The 16,720-nt window shown below is 38.2% G+C and overlaps 1 protein-coding gene and 1 long non-coding RNA gene across 2 annotated transcripts; one reads left to right on the plus strand and one right to left on the minus strand.

The window, feature by feature from the left end:
- The first annotated feature begins 46 nt into the window (after positions 1–46).
- LOC111320470 (uncharacterized) lies at positions 47–13,685 on the plus strand. The gene is made up of 7 exons (XM_088726454.1): positions 47–947; positions 1,789–1,932; positions 3,755–3,863; positions 5,068–5,883; positions 6,403–6,409; positions 6,717–6,788; positions 11,189–13,685. Exons 2-7 carry the CDS (start codon positions 1,839–1,841, stop codon positions 12,404–12,406), a joined length of 2,316 nt encoding a protein of 771 aa, XP_088582580.1. The 5' UTR covers positions 47–947; positions 1,789–1,838; the 3' UTR covers positions 12,407–13,685.
- A 169-nt stretch (positions 13,686–13,854) lies between these two features.
- On the minus strand, positions 13,855–16,098 carry LOC148727218 (uncharacterized). The gene is made up of 3 exons (XR_015989892.1): positions 15,974–16,098; positions 15,649–15,718; positions 13,855–15,470 (listed from the first exon to the last, which is right to left on the minus strand). It is a non-coding gene; the product is annotated as an uncharacterized LOC148727218 (long non-coding RNA).
- Between the last annotated feature and the right edge of the window lie 622 nt (positions 16,099–16,720).

Here is a 16,720-nt window from a genome sequence, read left to right on the forward strand (position 1 = left end):
TTGCAGGAGTCTAGTGGGGGGGGGGGGGGAAGGTGGCCAAGATTAAGAAGGTAACGCCTTCCCCCTATTGCCAGTGTCAAAGAGAATGTCCTGTCTGAAGTGCAGATATCTACTACCTACTTTCTCAGATATTTTTACAGCTGCGGAAGGCTAAGGAGAAAAAGAAATTTGTACCAGGGGGTATAAGCGACGGTCGAAAGAAAGGAGAGGGAGGGGGTGAGTTATTCTTGCCTTCCCCACCCTATCCCCCAAATGCAATCTACCCTTAACAAACATAGCCGGTCAAATGAACGATCGCGAGCTTGTGTCATCAGCTCGCCCTAATGATACGCCTGCACTGTAAGCTAGTGATCATTTACCTTGTTCGTCTCCTGACCGCAGCTGATGATGCTCGAGAAATATATGTAGATGATTGATGTTCAGAACGTTCACAAGGAGATCATTTCTGAATCTGATGGAACAAGATTAAGTGCACGAAATGGAATAGGCGTCTCATTCACAGCAGAGCAATCATCTTTGCCAATTTTAAATAATACCATTGGTTTTGTAAAGATATTCGTGTGTATGTAGATGATTTGTTTGGCATATTCGTGTGTATGTAAAAATAGTGTTGGGTTTGTTCGAGGGATCGGATCTGGGATTAAAAATACTGTTCGAGTGCTATCTTCCTCATTACTTCTCCTTCGTTTCTCTATTCTCCATATGGATGACGATACAGGTTACTTGCTGTGATCTATGCTCCGGTTATATATGTCGTGCAAAGATTCTAACTGTCAACCCCATTTCTAGTTTGCTTGACTTATCAAGTTGGCCTTTGATGTAAGATAATATATGGTGTCCCGTTTGCCATTTGGCGCGGTTTTCATTCGCAGTCCAGTATATCTTCGGATTTGTTTGCGCTACGGAGCCCTCAGCACTTTTGTTCCCACCAAAGTTCTTCTCGTAAGGTAAGTAGAAAGATCTATATCTTGAAGTATTATTAATGTTCTAATGGAAAGGATTCGGTGAAGGCGCTCTATAATACTTCAATCTGTGCTAAAATCAATACTTTTGCCGTTTAAAAGAGCGAGCTTTTTGCCTGACCCTTAGTGGGTTTCTAGTCGCTTTAATTATTTACTCCCAGCTCAGTCTTAGATTACTTTTGTCCCGATAAATTACTGGCTATTCTCACATAGTAAAGGTTTTGTCTCCATTCCTTGGACACAAACTTCGAATCTGCGGCCGCTTTCTGACCTTTTTACACTGATCAAACCTTATATCTAACCAGACGGCTGTTAACCTTACAGGTCATAAGCTTCTGATCTGACCTAAAGCTCGTTACATGGCCAGAGATCGAAGACGTAATTATACAATAAATATCCCATAAACCGCGTGAATAACATCCCTTTTCTTTGAGCCGTAAGGAAACATCGTCGAGTCACGCATTGATATAGAGACAATTCTAAAAAAAAAAATTCTAAGAAAAAGCCCATATTTCTCCAGAATAATTCAGCCTGCGGCAGTGAAATTAAGAGGTGAGGGCAGTCATGGGATTATTTTATAGCTGGCAGAGCCCTTGGGCAATATTGAGCCAATCCTGTGTTGTGATTGTCTTAGTAAGCAGGCAAGATGGGCTTTTCTTTCCCACACAGGATTGCCCAGTTTGATCCTATGCAATAAGAAAAAAATTGTGGGAATAACAAAGTATGTAATTTTTCGGCAATGTCAGCGATGTTGCAAAAAGCAACAGATGAAGTCAAAACAAAGGAAACATTTAGGAGTCATTTGGGTTTATTATTTGGTTTATAGACTTTGAAAAAGCTTTTGACTCTATCCACCGAGAAAGTCTGTGGGTGATAATGGCCAAGTATGGAATCCCGGAGAAGATCGTGAAAATGGTAAGAGTATTTTATGACGACTTCAACTGTGCTGTAGAAGACCAGGGGGAAACATGTGAGTGGTTTGACATTAAAACTAGTGTAAAACAAGGATGTAATATGTCAGGATTTTTGTTCTTGATTGTTATGGATTGGGTAATGCAAAGAGCAGTTGGCAGTGGTGAAAATGGTATTAGGTGGAAGTTTACATCAAAACTGGATGACCTGGACTTTGCGTATGATATAGTCCTGCTCTCATCTACCAAGCAGCAGATTCAGGATAAAACAACAAGGCTGGATGAAGAGGCCAGACAGGTGGGACTCAAAATCAACAAAGAATAGACAAAAGCGATGAGGATCAATGCAAAGAACCAAGAAAAGATCATAATCAATGGACAGGATATTGAAGATGTCGATGAGTTCGTATACTTGGGGGCCAAAGTTTGTAGAGAGGGTGGTGGTATGAAGGACTTGAAAAACAGGTTATCAAAAGCCAGAGGTGCCTTTAACAAACTAAGGAAGATCTGGATCTCTAATAACATCTTGAAGAAAACAAAACTGAGGCTGTATAAAACTCTAGTAGTGCCAGTGTTACTCTATGGATCTGAGACATGAAAGATGAACAAAGGAGATGATAAAGCAGTGAATGTATTCCATAATAGGTGCCTACGAAAGATCCTCCGAATCCGATGGCAAGACGATGTCAGCACCAAAGAGCTACTGGAAAGGGCAGGCATGAAGCCACTGAGTGCGGAAGTGATGTCTCGTAGATGGAAAATGATTGGTCATATTCTTAGGAAAGATCGTAATAATGATTGCAATGTTGCTATGAGCTGGGCGCCAGAAGGTAAAAGGAGAAGGGGAAGACCAAAAACCACTTGGAGACGTACAGTTGAGAAAGAAAGGCAAGAGGCAGGTTGGAGGTCAAGGGAGGAGGTGTAGACAGCAGCAACCAATCGAGAGGAGTGGAAAAGCTCTGTGAAGGCCCTATGTGCTACGGGGCATGAAAAGGATTGATGATGATGATGATGATGGGTTTATTGTGCTACAAACACAGTTGGCTCTCCAAATAAACAAGTCAATTTTTATTAATATTAAAAACGGTCAGTGTAAAACACAGACTGCGGACTGCAGACTGGAGGTAAAATGCAGACTGAGGGTAAAATGCAGACTGAGGGTAAAATGTAGACTGAGGGTAAAATGCAGACTGCAGACCAGGGGTAAAATGCAGACTGAGGGTAAAACAAAATATTAATAATAAAAAACAAGACTTGGGAGTGTTCCTACTCGTACCCGCAATTTTTTTTTTCAAAATCCCAGAAACTCAAACCAAATGGCATTTATTCGCCTTAGTCAAACATATTATGAACCTCGAGTTCTTGAACTCCCCATTTTTGTTGAACCAAGTTTCCCAAAAGTGCCCAAACTGATTGTAATACTATGCATCTTACCTTTGTTTACATGTCGGGTATTTTGAATTGTGCTTTCGTGAATCGGTCAGTGTAAAACGTAGACTGCGGACTGCCGACTGCAGACTGCGGACTGCAGACTTCGGACTGCAGACTGGGGGTAAAATGCAGACTGAGGGTAAAATGAAGACTGCAGACTGCAGACCAGGGTTAAAATGCAGACTGAGGGTAAAATAAAATTATATCAATAATAAAAAACAAGACTTGGGAGTGTTCCTACCCACACGCGTAATTGTTTTTTTTCAAAATCCCAAAAACTCAAACCAAAAGGTGTTTATTCACCTTAGTCAAACATATTATCAACCTCGAGTTCTTGAACTCCACATTTTGTTGAACCAAGTTTCCCAAAAGCACCCAAACTGATCGTAATGCAATGCATCTTACCTTTGTTTACATATCGGCCATTTTGAATTGTACTTTCGCAAATAGGTCTGGGACCGAGTAACTCTTCCAGCGTTCAAATTCTTCATATGGCCTTCGGTTGGAATTGTTTGGAAGACAAGGCAAGCAAAACACGACAGCACAACAACAAGGCAAGGTATACTTGTAGGTATCAAGCATAGTTTGTGAAAGACATTAACGCAAATTATTGAAAATTACCATGAGATCATCGTCATCGTTTTCCAACATTTTATAGTGCCATGTGACTTGGGGACAACGTGACTTTTGTACTGCATGAAGCAGCCTTTGTGTGTCTCGTGAGTCCTGACATGACATTATTTTACGGGTACGAACACTCCGTATTTCATCCTTAAGACTCGTTTTTTTTATTATTAATATTTTACCCTCAGTCTGCATTTTACCCCTGGTTTGCAGTCTGCAGTCTGCATTTTACCCCCGGTCTGCAGTCCGCAGTCTGAGTTTTACACCGACCAATATTAAAACCAAGTCTTTTTGCTACAGGATTAAAATCCTCCATCAACCAAGCTTGGTTGGTCAAAAAGCTGGATATTGGCATCAGTCTCTCTTAGGACTCAGACAAAGTCAAGGTCCATAAAAATGCCAAAAAAGAACTTGGGCAATCTCCATCCATCTGGACCTCAAGCTTGATGAATGATGCACATTATCCAACTATACTCAGTAGTGTACAAATAATGCCCAAAACAAGTATAAGTATCACATGGTATTTGTACTCCAGAGAACCAGTTAGACAGGTTTTCTTGCATCGTGCAAGTGACAAATTGGATTGAAGTTATGAAAAAAAATGGCAGACAACTAAAATATTAATACAAATTTATTAGATAAATTGAACAAAGAAAAACAGCTGGATGACAATGGAATTTTATCATTTATTGAAGAAAAGACAGAGCCAATTTCATCCTGCTTGGCATACCTCTGTCATATAGTCCCCATAAATAAATAACCACAAAATTCACCCACACTGAACTAATGATTTGGCATGTACGTTGGGTAATAAATGACTTATTTGTCATTTTGTTGTGTAGTATCGCTGAGTATTTTTACTCGTTATTTGTATTTTGACTCGCCCTACAGGCTCATCAAAAATATAGCACAACCTATAAAATTACTCAGTGATACTACACAACAAAACATCTAATAAGATATATTAATTTATTGCTACTCTCCCTGGCATAGGAGGAGCAACCCTCTACAACTAGGGTTCTCAGTTACTCCCACTATCATTTGAATCCAGAATTTTTGATGTGGAGTTAAAGGCTATTTTTTTTTTTTTTTTTTTGTCTGCTATATTGTCACTGACTATTTTCTCTTGTTTTTAACAGTTTGGCTAAACAGGTTATGGGCACTTCACACAAACCTGCAAGAAAACTCATCAAATGTCCTAACTGTGGTAAAAAGTTGAGCGGGGCTTCAAGTTTAAGAAGTCACTTAAGGATTCATAGTGGTGAGAGGCCATACAAATGTACACAGTGTAATAAGAGCTTTGTTCACTCAAGGTATCTGAAAATGCATCAATTAAGGATTCATAGCAGTGAGAGGCCATACAAATGTACACAGTGTGATAAGAGCTTTGTTTACTCAAGTGATTTAAAAAGGCATCACATCATTCACAGCGGTGAGAGACCACACAAATGCACCCATTGTGATAAATGCTTTAGAAGGTCATCAAACTTAAAAGAGCATTTCAGGTGCCACACTGGTGAGAAACCTTTTAAATGCCCTCAGTGTGACACATACTTAAGCCGGTCATCACATGTCGAAGCACACCTGTGGAATCATGCTGGCTTGAAGCCACACAACTGTACATACTGTGATAAGGGTTTTAATCAGTCTACTGAGTTGAGAATACATCTAAGGACACACACTGGGGAGAAACGTTATAAATGCCATAAATGTGACAAGTGTTTTGCTACAAGTAATTACGTATCACGTCATAGAAGGTCATGCTGTGGACGCAAGACCTTTCAGTGCAGCCAGTGCAAGCAAGGTTTTCAAACTGAGAGGGGATTTAAACGACACAAGTGTAAAGAACTCTCTAAAGAAGACAGAGAGAAGTTTACCTGTTGGATGTGCGGGGAATTTTTTAATGATGTGTGTGGAATTCTTTACCACATGTACAAACATGGAATGCAAAAAGCGTAGTTTCTAAGTATTACCGTGCCTAATAACCCCTTGCCATGATGGCAAGACAAATTTTAACAACCAGGTCTTTAGGGTGTGCAGCCTTTTTTGGTAGCGGGGTAGCAAAATGATGCACTTTCATAACACAATTGATGAACTCTTCAACCCCTAAGATCCAATATGCAATTCTCTCTCTGACCACTATACATTTCCTTGTAAATAAGCAGGGAGAATTTAGTGTTATATCATTATCAATGACATCCTCTAGCTGATGAGTATGTCTCTTCTCATAACCTATTTTCAAATTGACATAAATTATTGGATTTATAGCCTCCTAACCGCCTCCTGGTTAGCTCAATTGGTAGAGTGCTGGACTGTTGTGCAGGAGGTCATGAGTTCAAATCCGGCCGGACCAACACTCAGAGTCTTTAATTAACTGAGAAGAAAGTGCTGCCTTTTGTAATAATATCTGCAAATGGTTAGACTTTCTAGTCTTCTCAGATAGGGATGATAAATGGAGGACCCGTCTCTTGCAGGGCTGGGGTAGGAGACGTGAATTTCCCACACACGAGATTACTGTGTGATGGATGTCCTCCCCGGGGTGGGATGGGTGGGTAATAAAGGGGTTAGGTGTCAATTGGAACGAAAGTTCTGTTCCTTTCTCCTGCCATTCCTGTGGTGAATGAATTAAACTAAAACTAAACTAAAACTGTAGGGTGAAGTTACATGATCACATGAGTAAGTTAAAGGGTTAAGGTCTGAAGTCAAGTAGGACAAGAATTTTCTCAAAATATTGCTCATACCCCTTTTTTTTTCTTTGATTATTCACTTTCAAATTTGCCGCCATCAGGCGTCACTTGAATCTCCAAAGACAACTGCCAGCTGTACTGCTTACTCCAAAGAGAAGCAGTGTGCTAAACAGGTCAGTGGCTCAGCATTTCATATGATATTGCACAAAGCAGTATTGTTATTTGACAGCCAAACTTTTAATCCTGGTAACAAGTTTTAAGACTTAAATCCTCAAAATGACAAATTTGAAAAAAAATTGAGCTTGGGGCCCAGAAAATTAATACCAAGAGCGCAGTATTCTGGAATAGTGTACCAACATTTTTTCAGTAATGCCCTTTATACTTTTACTCCTTCCTCCCCCTAGATGATGTTGCGGTTTGTTCTCTGTGATCATACAATATTGGCTTTTTGTAATGTTTGGACATGTGGGGACTTCCCTAAGGTCACCCTGATGTTTTAACTGCCAACCACCCTGCAAAAATGGTAACATTATGTTCATTCAGTGAAAATACTATGAGTCATGAGAACTCGATCACCATCATTTGGTTAAATTTATAGTTTTGTTGCTATAACTTATGACAGACTCTGTTAGGGAGATGCAGTTGATTTTAAATTTCATTTCTTGATGCTTCTTTCAAGAAAGTTGTCAACATGAATATGGGTGTCTACCAATTTTCTCACATACTGTAGCACATCTGAGAATTTAACAACAGTCAGTTTTTTTCATTAGTGTCAAGTGCAGCTGTAAGTTAAGAGTTCTTTTCAAGTTGTTTGCAGATGTTTTTTATTATTCTGTAGTGTTTGATTCAATGATAGTAATTGGGTAATTATCTATTGAATATTTGATTAAACAAAGGCTTACCTATTGATGGTAGTCTAAGCACACATGAGCTGTGCTTTGTATTTGTTTCGATGATGTCTTGAATATTCTGGCCTGTTACTAACTTTTCTTGCACGTGTATGTCTATGGGAGTGGTTGTGTTGTATCAATGACTGGCCATTTAACCCTTTAGCAAGCAGAAGTGATTAAAATGTAACTTGTCTTTACATCATCGATACATTTTCCCGTAAACAGGTAATGAGAATACTCAAACTTATCAGGTAGAAGTTGTTATCTTGAATTCTTGTAACTAATAAATTATTTACAAAGAAATGTGAAGCTGCCAGAGAAGGGAATTGATAATCAGGTCTTGGGAGTTAGAGGGTTAACACTTTTTTTTAGTTATAACCTAACTGGGTAATTATCTTTTCAATATTTGCTAGTAGCTGATAATTATGTTAATCAATAAGAGTAAAATTCAAATCACACATTTCAGACTTTGAGGGGATAACTGAATGATATCTTCTATTTCATGTGCCATTGTTATCATATTTTTGTGTTGTTTATGCATTGTTAATCAATTTAAAGTTTCAACCCCCCTCCCCTGGCAACCCCCACTAAGCATTTGAACTTTTGAAGATTGGTTTCTTCAAATCCCCCCCCCCCCCCCACCAAAATATTGTTCAAATGCCCCCCACCTAAACACTGGATTTGATATTTTCTTTTGAATGCTCATGAGTTGCCCAGGGGTAATGTTGAAGCTTTTAATTGGCATATTAGCTTTATCCATAGTTTACCATACTTAATTCATAGAGAAAACTAGAATGGAACTTAATTATAGTGTTTTGTTGCAGTTGTAAAAATAGTCTTTGGGTTAATAGTATTGGTCAGTTTTTGTTGTATATTAGCTTTATTCGTAGTTTACCATACTTAATTTAAAGAGAGAACTTGAATGGAACATGATGTAAGTGTTTTGTTGCAGTTGTAACAACAGTCGTTGGCTTAATGGTATTGATCAGTTTTTGTTGTGTGTTACTGATATCTTTATCCGTAGTTTACCATACTTAATCTAGAGAGAGAACTTGAATGGAACATAATGTGTTTTGTTGCAGTTGTAATAATAGGTTAATGGTATTAAACAATTTTTGTTGTTTACAAAGTATTATAATCTTAAATTTCGCAAGGAAGTCTCAACTGTGTTATTCTATACAATTCTATACCCTGAAGCTCCAAGCAATCCTAGAATAGAGACTAGATATGAATGCTGTGGCTCACAAAATATTTCCTTCTTGTCAGTGAAATTTAACTTTTTATACCCAACATCAGTGTGCATATTCTCCATACTGTTACCTATAAGTTTTGTAAGGTGCTAACAAGGAGACCTTGTTTAACAATCAAGAGCTTCTTTAGTTGGTGATCATTTCCTTTATTCTTGTGACCTTTATGCTTGATTCAGGGGTGATATTGTAAGTAGAAATTAGATGTTAGTCACTCTTGTAAGGAGAAAATTAGTCACTCTCAGGGGTCAGTGTATTCCTAACTCATACTGTATAACTAGACATAACTTGGAGGAATATCCAATTGAAGTTTTCTTCTTTTTCGGGGAAAGGAAGAGGGTCTTTTTTTTTAAGAGGAGAGGTGAAATGCCTCCTAAGATGAAAATGTGTGGTTATAGTTTTTCCTCAGTCAAAAAGAAATTATGCTATTTTGTTGGTATCAACTCCTCACATAAACTGTCTGCTATTATCAGAGTGTGTTCCAGTTGAGTTGCTAAATGGGAGGACATTGGTAGATTTTGAATTTCACAGCCTGAGCTTAGCTTATTTAGTTTGCAACTTAAGATTTTTGGTTTGAACCAGTTGATTTCTGCAGGCTTTCTATACAAGCCAGTTAGCATTGGTCTACCACAGCCTGTAAGACCTCTTACTTCTGTTTGTTTAGCCTGTGAGAACCCTCTCATATTTGGATCCTATCTTAAGGCACCACAAGCTCTTACACCTTTAGCAGCCTCTAATACCGAAAGCAGGGCTCAACACTAACTATTCAACTACTAGCGAAGTGGCTAGTGAAATCTTAGATGGTAAGACGAAGACAATTTCAGTTTGTTTACTAGCCAAACTGGCTAGTGGAAATCGAAAACCACTAGCCTAAACCAAATTTCTACTAGTCTGTGGCTAGTGGGCCACTGTTAGTGTCGAGCCCTGCAAAAGTTATTAAAACCCTGGTATCTGGGTGAGACTGGGACCGACATCCATCTTAAAAAAGGAAAATATCTCCTTTTTTGAAAGATTTTTTTATATGGAATTTTTTTTTTCTAGGCTCCATGATCAATGGCTGTTTAGAAAGAAGGGTTGTGCTCCTCCACCCCTCCCCCCCTCCCCCCAAAAAAACATGAACTAAGAAATAAGGAGATTGAGCCAAAGGTTTGTTTGATCAATTGCTATGGGCCCAGTTTTTCAAAAGCCAATTAGTGCTTAAACCAAAGGTTAAATTTTAATCTGGGTTTCTTTACCATTATTCCATAATTTGTTCAAAAGCCTTTTTGGGATAACTTTCTCTACTATTTTTAAGGCATCCATCAATCAAATTCTAAGCACAAAGAATTATACTGAATTTTCTTTTCAAGCTTTCAGATCTGAAATCAGATTTCACACTAACCCTGGGTTATCTAAACCCACCTTTGAACAAACCCCAATTACACCAGCCTTGATGGTTAGGGTGAAATAAACCAACTGAAGTTCATTCTGAGTAAATCAGTTGTCAGGAAAAATAATCAGCTACCGCACTGCATGCAAAAGTGATTTCTGTAAAGAAGAGGAATGTAGAGGCTGAAGAGGTTCTTAGTCAAATTACCTAAACATCTACAGCTTAATATGGTCACGTGGTTTGAATGAAGCCTTTGGAAGAGAGGCCTTTCGTGTAACTATAGACATAAACGTTATCTTACATGACATACTAACTAAATGCGTGTCTAACGAGTGTTCAGCGAGGACTGCGAGTATCTCGGCCAGGAACGGATGTAACCAAAGTTGAAAAATCTCTCATCCCTGGTACGATGTTAATGGATCAATTAACTGTAAATTTACTCTTATATTTCGGATCTCTCTCTCGTTGATCTGCTGAAATGTTGCTTACTGTATATGATTCGAATTTTTCACCACCACATGCTTGTTCATCTTGATATCCTCGTGGACCTCAAGCGTGATTCTAAAATCGCAATCTTGGCGCGTGCCGCCTGGATTACGCCGTAACAATATTTTCTTAAGACAGGAATTAACTCACGAGCATGATATGAAGCCCTCGTGGACTGGTTAATTGCCATTAAACAATTTTATCAGAGAAAGAGGGCAAACACTCAATTATTTCTGACATAAAGTTTAAAAATTAGAAGCAGATTGGGAAAACCCAGACAACTCTGACAACGATGTAAAGGCAAGCAGCTGCACCAGCGAACCATAAACATGGCTAAGAGGAAAAACAGAGTCAAATTTTTGCATGTTTATTATTAACAAGTAATCATACAAATTTATTTTGTGTAAATTTTTCAAAGACAACAAATTAAACTTGCCCTATAGGCTTGTGCAATATTTGGTTAGCCTTTGAAAAAGTTACTAGAGCTGGTTTATCTCAAATTGCACTCAAAAGTATGTGATTACTTATAAAAATAGCATGGAAGAATTTTTTTAATGAGCAATTACATTTTTCTTTAAAAGGGTATCAACAAAGGTAGAGTGGAGAGCATGGATGATCAAAATGAAGTGACAAGGACAGAGGTGGACAAACCTTTCAAATGTGTACAATGTGATAAGTCATTCAAGTGCAAGTCAAAGTTGGCTCGACACGCGAAAACACACACTGGTGAAAAACCGCACAAATGTACTCAATGTGACAAAGGTTTTCTTACAAAATCATACTTAAGGATACATATGAGAATACACACTGGTGAAAAGCCCTTCAAGTGTAGTAAATGTGACAAAGGTTTTCTAACAAAATCACATTTGAGAATACATATGAGAACACACACTGGCAAAAACCTTTACAAATGTACTCAATGTGACAATTCTTTCAGGCTGAAATCTGAATTACAGAAACACCTAAATGTACATGCCGAGGTTACATGTAACAACAATGGAAAATGTCCATACTGTAACAGTGAGTTTGTGAAAAGTAATGCTGGCTCTAACTATTGCAAGAAGTGTGATAAACATTTTAATACTTCCCGGCGAAGGAGACCCAGGCAGTGTCCTCTGTGCGAGAAAAAGTTTCCAACTCTGTCACAGTTAGAAAGGCATCTGCCAAGTCATGGTGATGAGAAACCATTCAAGTGTAATTTGTGCAGTAGAGGTTTCAAACAGCATCGCAATTTGACCTTACATTTGGGTATTCATAGTGAACAAAAGCTATACAAGTGTTCATTGTGTGAGAGAGGCTACTCACAGAATGGAAACTTAAGAAAACACTTAAAACTAGAACACTCAGAATTCAAGGAATGGCACAACTGTACTCAATGCAGCAAATCCTTTGGTACCTTGTTTCAATTACAGCGACACCATGCTAATATCCACACTGACCTGAAACCTTTCAAGTGTACTCATTGCACTAAGTCATTTAATGACTGCTCAAGCTTAACAGCACATCTCAGACTTCACACTGGTGAAAAGCCTTTCAAATGTACTCAGTGCAACAAATGTTTTAACTCTTCATCTAATTTGAATACCCACTTCAGGAAACATAGTGGTGTAAAACCTTACAAATGTGTCCAGTGTGATGTATGTTTTACTCACCGAGACAGCCTGTTGCATCACAACAGATCATTTCATGGTAATATGCCATACAAATGCAGAGAATGTGGGAAAGGTTTTACCACTGACCGTGGTTTGAACAGACACAAGTGTCATCAAATTAATGTCCACGTTGTAGCAATTATATAAGTGATGATATTGTCACATTTCAGAAAACTATGGTTAGGTTAAGGTAGCTTAGGCCCAGTTCAGATGCCAAACTTTTCATGAGCCAAACTCAATTCAAATTTGGACTGACTCAAATTAACAAAAGCACGCCTGTTAATTCAGATGCTGTTCTTTTTGGCCATTCCAAATACATCTCCATTAAAGCCAGTCAAACTGCTTGCAAAATACATTTTAATAATTTACACATTAAGATTGGCACATGAAAAGTATGGCATCTGAATCAGAGCTGTTCCAAAGGTGTTACGAAGGCAGAATTCTTGGTCAAGCCAGGCAGAAAGAATGGGTGAACTGTTCCAAACTGAAATAGCCATTCCAAATTGATTCAGATGCCAATCTTTTCATGTACTAAATTCAAGGAATTGGGTTCAGCTCATGAAAATATTGGCATCTGAACCGGGCCTTAGAGCTTTTTCAGAGAACTTTGAACTCTCTTTGATATATCAGTTCATGGCAAGATAATAATTAGAAAATCAATTCCCCATGATTACATAAGAAATTTCATGAAAGAAACTCCATTCTGTAAGATTCAGAGCCTCCTTGACCATTAAATTCTCAAGAGTGACTAGCATCTGCTTTACAGTATCACCCCTGAAAAAAACTTCATGATTGTGAGTCAGAATAAACAAAATGATCAACAACTGATAAAAGAAAGTCTCGAATGTTAGAAAAATTCTGCTTGTATAGAGCACAGTATGGAGAATATGCATTCTGATGCTTGGTTGGAAGGGTGAAATAAGAAGAAATTAAAGTAACTATGAATTTTATCAAAACCCTGATAATACTGTAGATTTTTCAACAACTTACTACAAACATTGAGATTTTTTTTCCTAGTTTGTATCTTTTCACCATTACCCAGTTTAAACCTCTACTTTAAGTTATACTGGAGTCCAAATTATCAATAACTTTAGGACTCATCCTTGAGTATGAGCTGGTAGTTTGAGTTGTAGTCGAATTTCAGCTTTTCATGATGATACCAAAGAATCTAGTCAGTTTCTGTACTTTGTTTCCTGACTATGACTGTATTTGGAAACCTTTTCTTATATGTATAATTTATATTTGATATGGGTTTTTATAACCGTGCACAAGTTTGTATCATTAGGAGGTAGAGAATGACTGTTTTTACTTTAGCCAAGTGGCTTTCAGTGATTCCTATCCCTGTAAATTTAAACTGTTTTCTTGTAAGGAGTTTCATTACATCCCTGAATAGGATGCTTGTCAATGAAAGGTTGAATATCTACAATATTTTGCTATTGTTAAACTGAAAATCAGGAGCACCTAAACAGGAATCACCCAGTATGTCAAAGAGGTGAAAAGAAGTGCACCTGCCAACTTAGAAGGCATGAGGATGCTGCCTGTGAAAATTAAGTTAAATCTCACATCAGTTTGCATTTTTTGAGCAATTTCTCCCATGTTGTTGAAGCTTGACATTTTAGCCAACTGATACATTTTGAAGGGTTTAATTAGTGAGTAAAAATAATGCAGTGCTTAATGGTGTCAATAATTACCATTATCATTCAATGGATTTTTTTCCCCATTTTCATTGGCTGGGAGCCTACCACGTGACCTGCAAATAACTGCCCACAAATAATGGTCTGCTCATGCGTACTACCGTCCAGCTCTGTTTTTGTTGTAAATAATATTCTGCTCATGCGCAGTAGTAACCACGCTCTTGTGGTCGCTCTTGCGTGTACTATCAGAATCGTTCAACAACAAGAAGACCGTAACAACCATTACAGCAACCTCTTCGACTCCTGTAGCCAAGGGCGTAGCCAGGGGGGTCCTGGGGTGCCTGTGATCCCCCCTTGGTAGGCCTTCTTTAGAGAAAACAACCTACAATATTCAGGTGGCGAAAATGCCATGACAATATCTTGGCCGTAAAAGCCATTGTTCAAAAGCCCACTTTTTTCAAATTTCATTTTTTGTAAAGTATTTTCGTCAACGGCTCTTGTATTTAGTTAATGTTGGCCTTCATGCCGCGAGAATACGACTAAGCCCGCCGATACACGTGGGAGAGGAGCGGTGTAAGTGGTGAGTAGCCTCTGTCACCCCCCCCCCCTTTTGAAAAATTCTGGCTACGCCCCTGGTAGCTGAGAGTGCACCGCAACCAATTCTCACAGCCTCTCAGGTTCAGGAAGAGCATATTCTAAATTAGCTAAGTATTGAGCAATCTAACACGCAGCAGACAGTTAATAATTTTTATAACTGCACTTTCAACGGTGTTAAAGCTAATTCATCAATGAATACATTTTCCATTTTTTTTCGGATTTCAAATCCTTGAAGACTGTGAACTTGTTCCTGGAAGTTTCAGCCATTCGAAGGCATACATTTTGTTAATTAGCAGTTAAAGTCGACAGAATAAATTATTTAACTGAGAAGGAAACCATTTTATTTTTGGCAGCAGTGCGCGCTTGCCGCTTCCCCAAAAAATTTGGAGACAAATTCACTTGTCGCTTCCCCAAAACAAATTGAAAACAAACGCGGTGATCGAACGATAAAACAATTATTGAACTGGGTTATCGCAAAATATCGTGATTTGTCAGTGTCTCGCAAATCAATTATTTGAATAATTGATAAAAAATAATTGATCAGCTCGCCACGGACAAATCACGATATTTTGCTCAACCTCGTCCAATAGTTGTTAATTCATGGTATTTCATTTCCAACAGGGCTTGTCTAAATGTTTAAATCTTTCAACAAAAAAAAATTAGCAGGTTCCATATTTATGGCTGGTGTAATTTTTTCATATACTTAGGTCCTTCCTTTGCCAATCTGGAGAAGCCTTCAAGTTTTACTATACCATCCTTATCTTATCTCTTTGCAGCCATGCATTTAAGGTCAAGCAATATTGGCGACACCAAATGCACATGAAGTGTCATTTTATCTTGATAAGAAGATGTGTGTATATTGAGGACAATGCATGCCCATCCTCATTGTTCTGTCTGATGTGACTGAGACAATTTCCATTCCTTTACAATAGAGTGAAGATGTGACATCCCCTTGGTTGATTTCATTTCTCCCAACTTGTCTAGTATGTAAGGACAAAAAATGTGGTTATTGTAAACATCAGCTTGAAAAAATTAAGACCGACCAGAATTTACTGGAAAATCAAATTTCCTTGCTGCTTTATGCCTCATTTGAAGCAAACAAAATGCATGAATGTCAGAGTGACCTTACCAGGACAACACAAAAGTGTTTATACAAACCCAAACTTGTGCTATGGCTTTTACATCTTCAAAGTTTGTTCTCCCCACCAAACTTTTGTGTAAGGGTTCCCTGAGTCAAAAAAGCAATTTTTTGTTTGCCAACCTGCTTCAAAACAACACTGATGACTTGGGGGTATGGCCATTACAAATTAGCTTTTTTTTTTCATTGCTTACATTTCACGCGATGAAAAAATAAATTGCTAAAATCGACATTTACCGTAATTTCCGGCCGTTTACCCGCACGGCCGATTACCCGCACCGGCCGATTATTGCATGCAGCGAAAAAAAAAGGCAACAGATTGCCCGCACTGGTGGATAAACGCACCTTAAAAGCAGAGGAAATTTGTACAAAAAGGCTCTAGAATTCACAACGTTTCATACTTGACAGAATGCGAATTCGTGGCCACATTTTGTGCGAGCGATCGTTCAGCGCCATGTTGATTTGTTGATTTCTCACATAAAAATCAATATCTCCGGTTCTCCTGGGCCTAACAAGTCCCAGTCCCTTAAAACGGGAAAATTCTCTTCAGCTCAAGCTCGTGTTAACTGGAAATTTGTTACTGATGCGCCGGATATCATTGGATTATTTTTGTCACAATCAAGGTTATGGCACCACATCAAATGTGTGAAAAAGGACCTCAGAACAATTATATTTAAAAGCCTTATATTAATTGCCATTTCATCCAAACATATCATGTTCAACAGTACAAAATTAAGTGGTTAGTAAAGCAGTGACATTAAATGTCTATGTTCTCCCCTACATGTAACGATATTTTTGACAATGCATATAGCTTAAGTCTCAATTTTGATTGCCTCTTTTTTCTTTTTTTTCTCTTGCAATAACCGTTCCTTTTTCATTTTTTTTTTCACTCTCTTGTTTTCACTTCTATTTCCTGTGCCTTTCCTCTTATTTTTTTCCCCAAAAGTGCAACGAAGCAAGAAGCATGCCCAGTTTTGGAATATTACCAACCGATTTAGGGTACAATCAAGGTATCCAGGTCCACTCAACTCTACAAGTTATCATAAGTTCCTTTCAGCGGCATCTCGCAATCTATCCTGCTCTGAGATTTTA

The sequence above is a fragment of the Stylophora pistillata genome, chromosome 7 (genome assembly GCF_964205215.1).
Source record: "Stylophora pistillata chromosome 7, jaStyPist1.2, whole genome shotgun sequence".
NCBI classification, from domain to species: Eukaryota; Metazoa; Cnidaria; class Anthozoa; order Scleractinia; family Pocilloporidae; genus Stylophora; species Stylophora pistillata.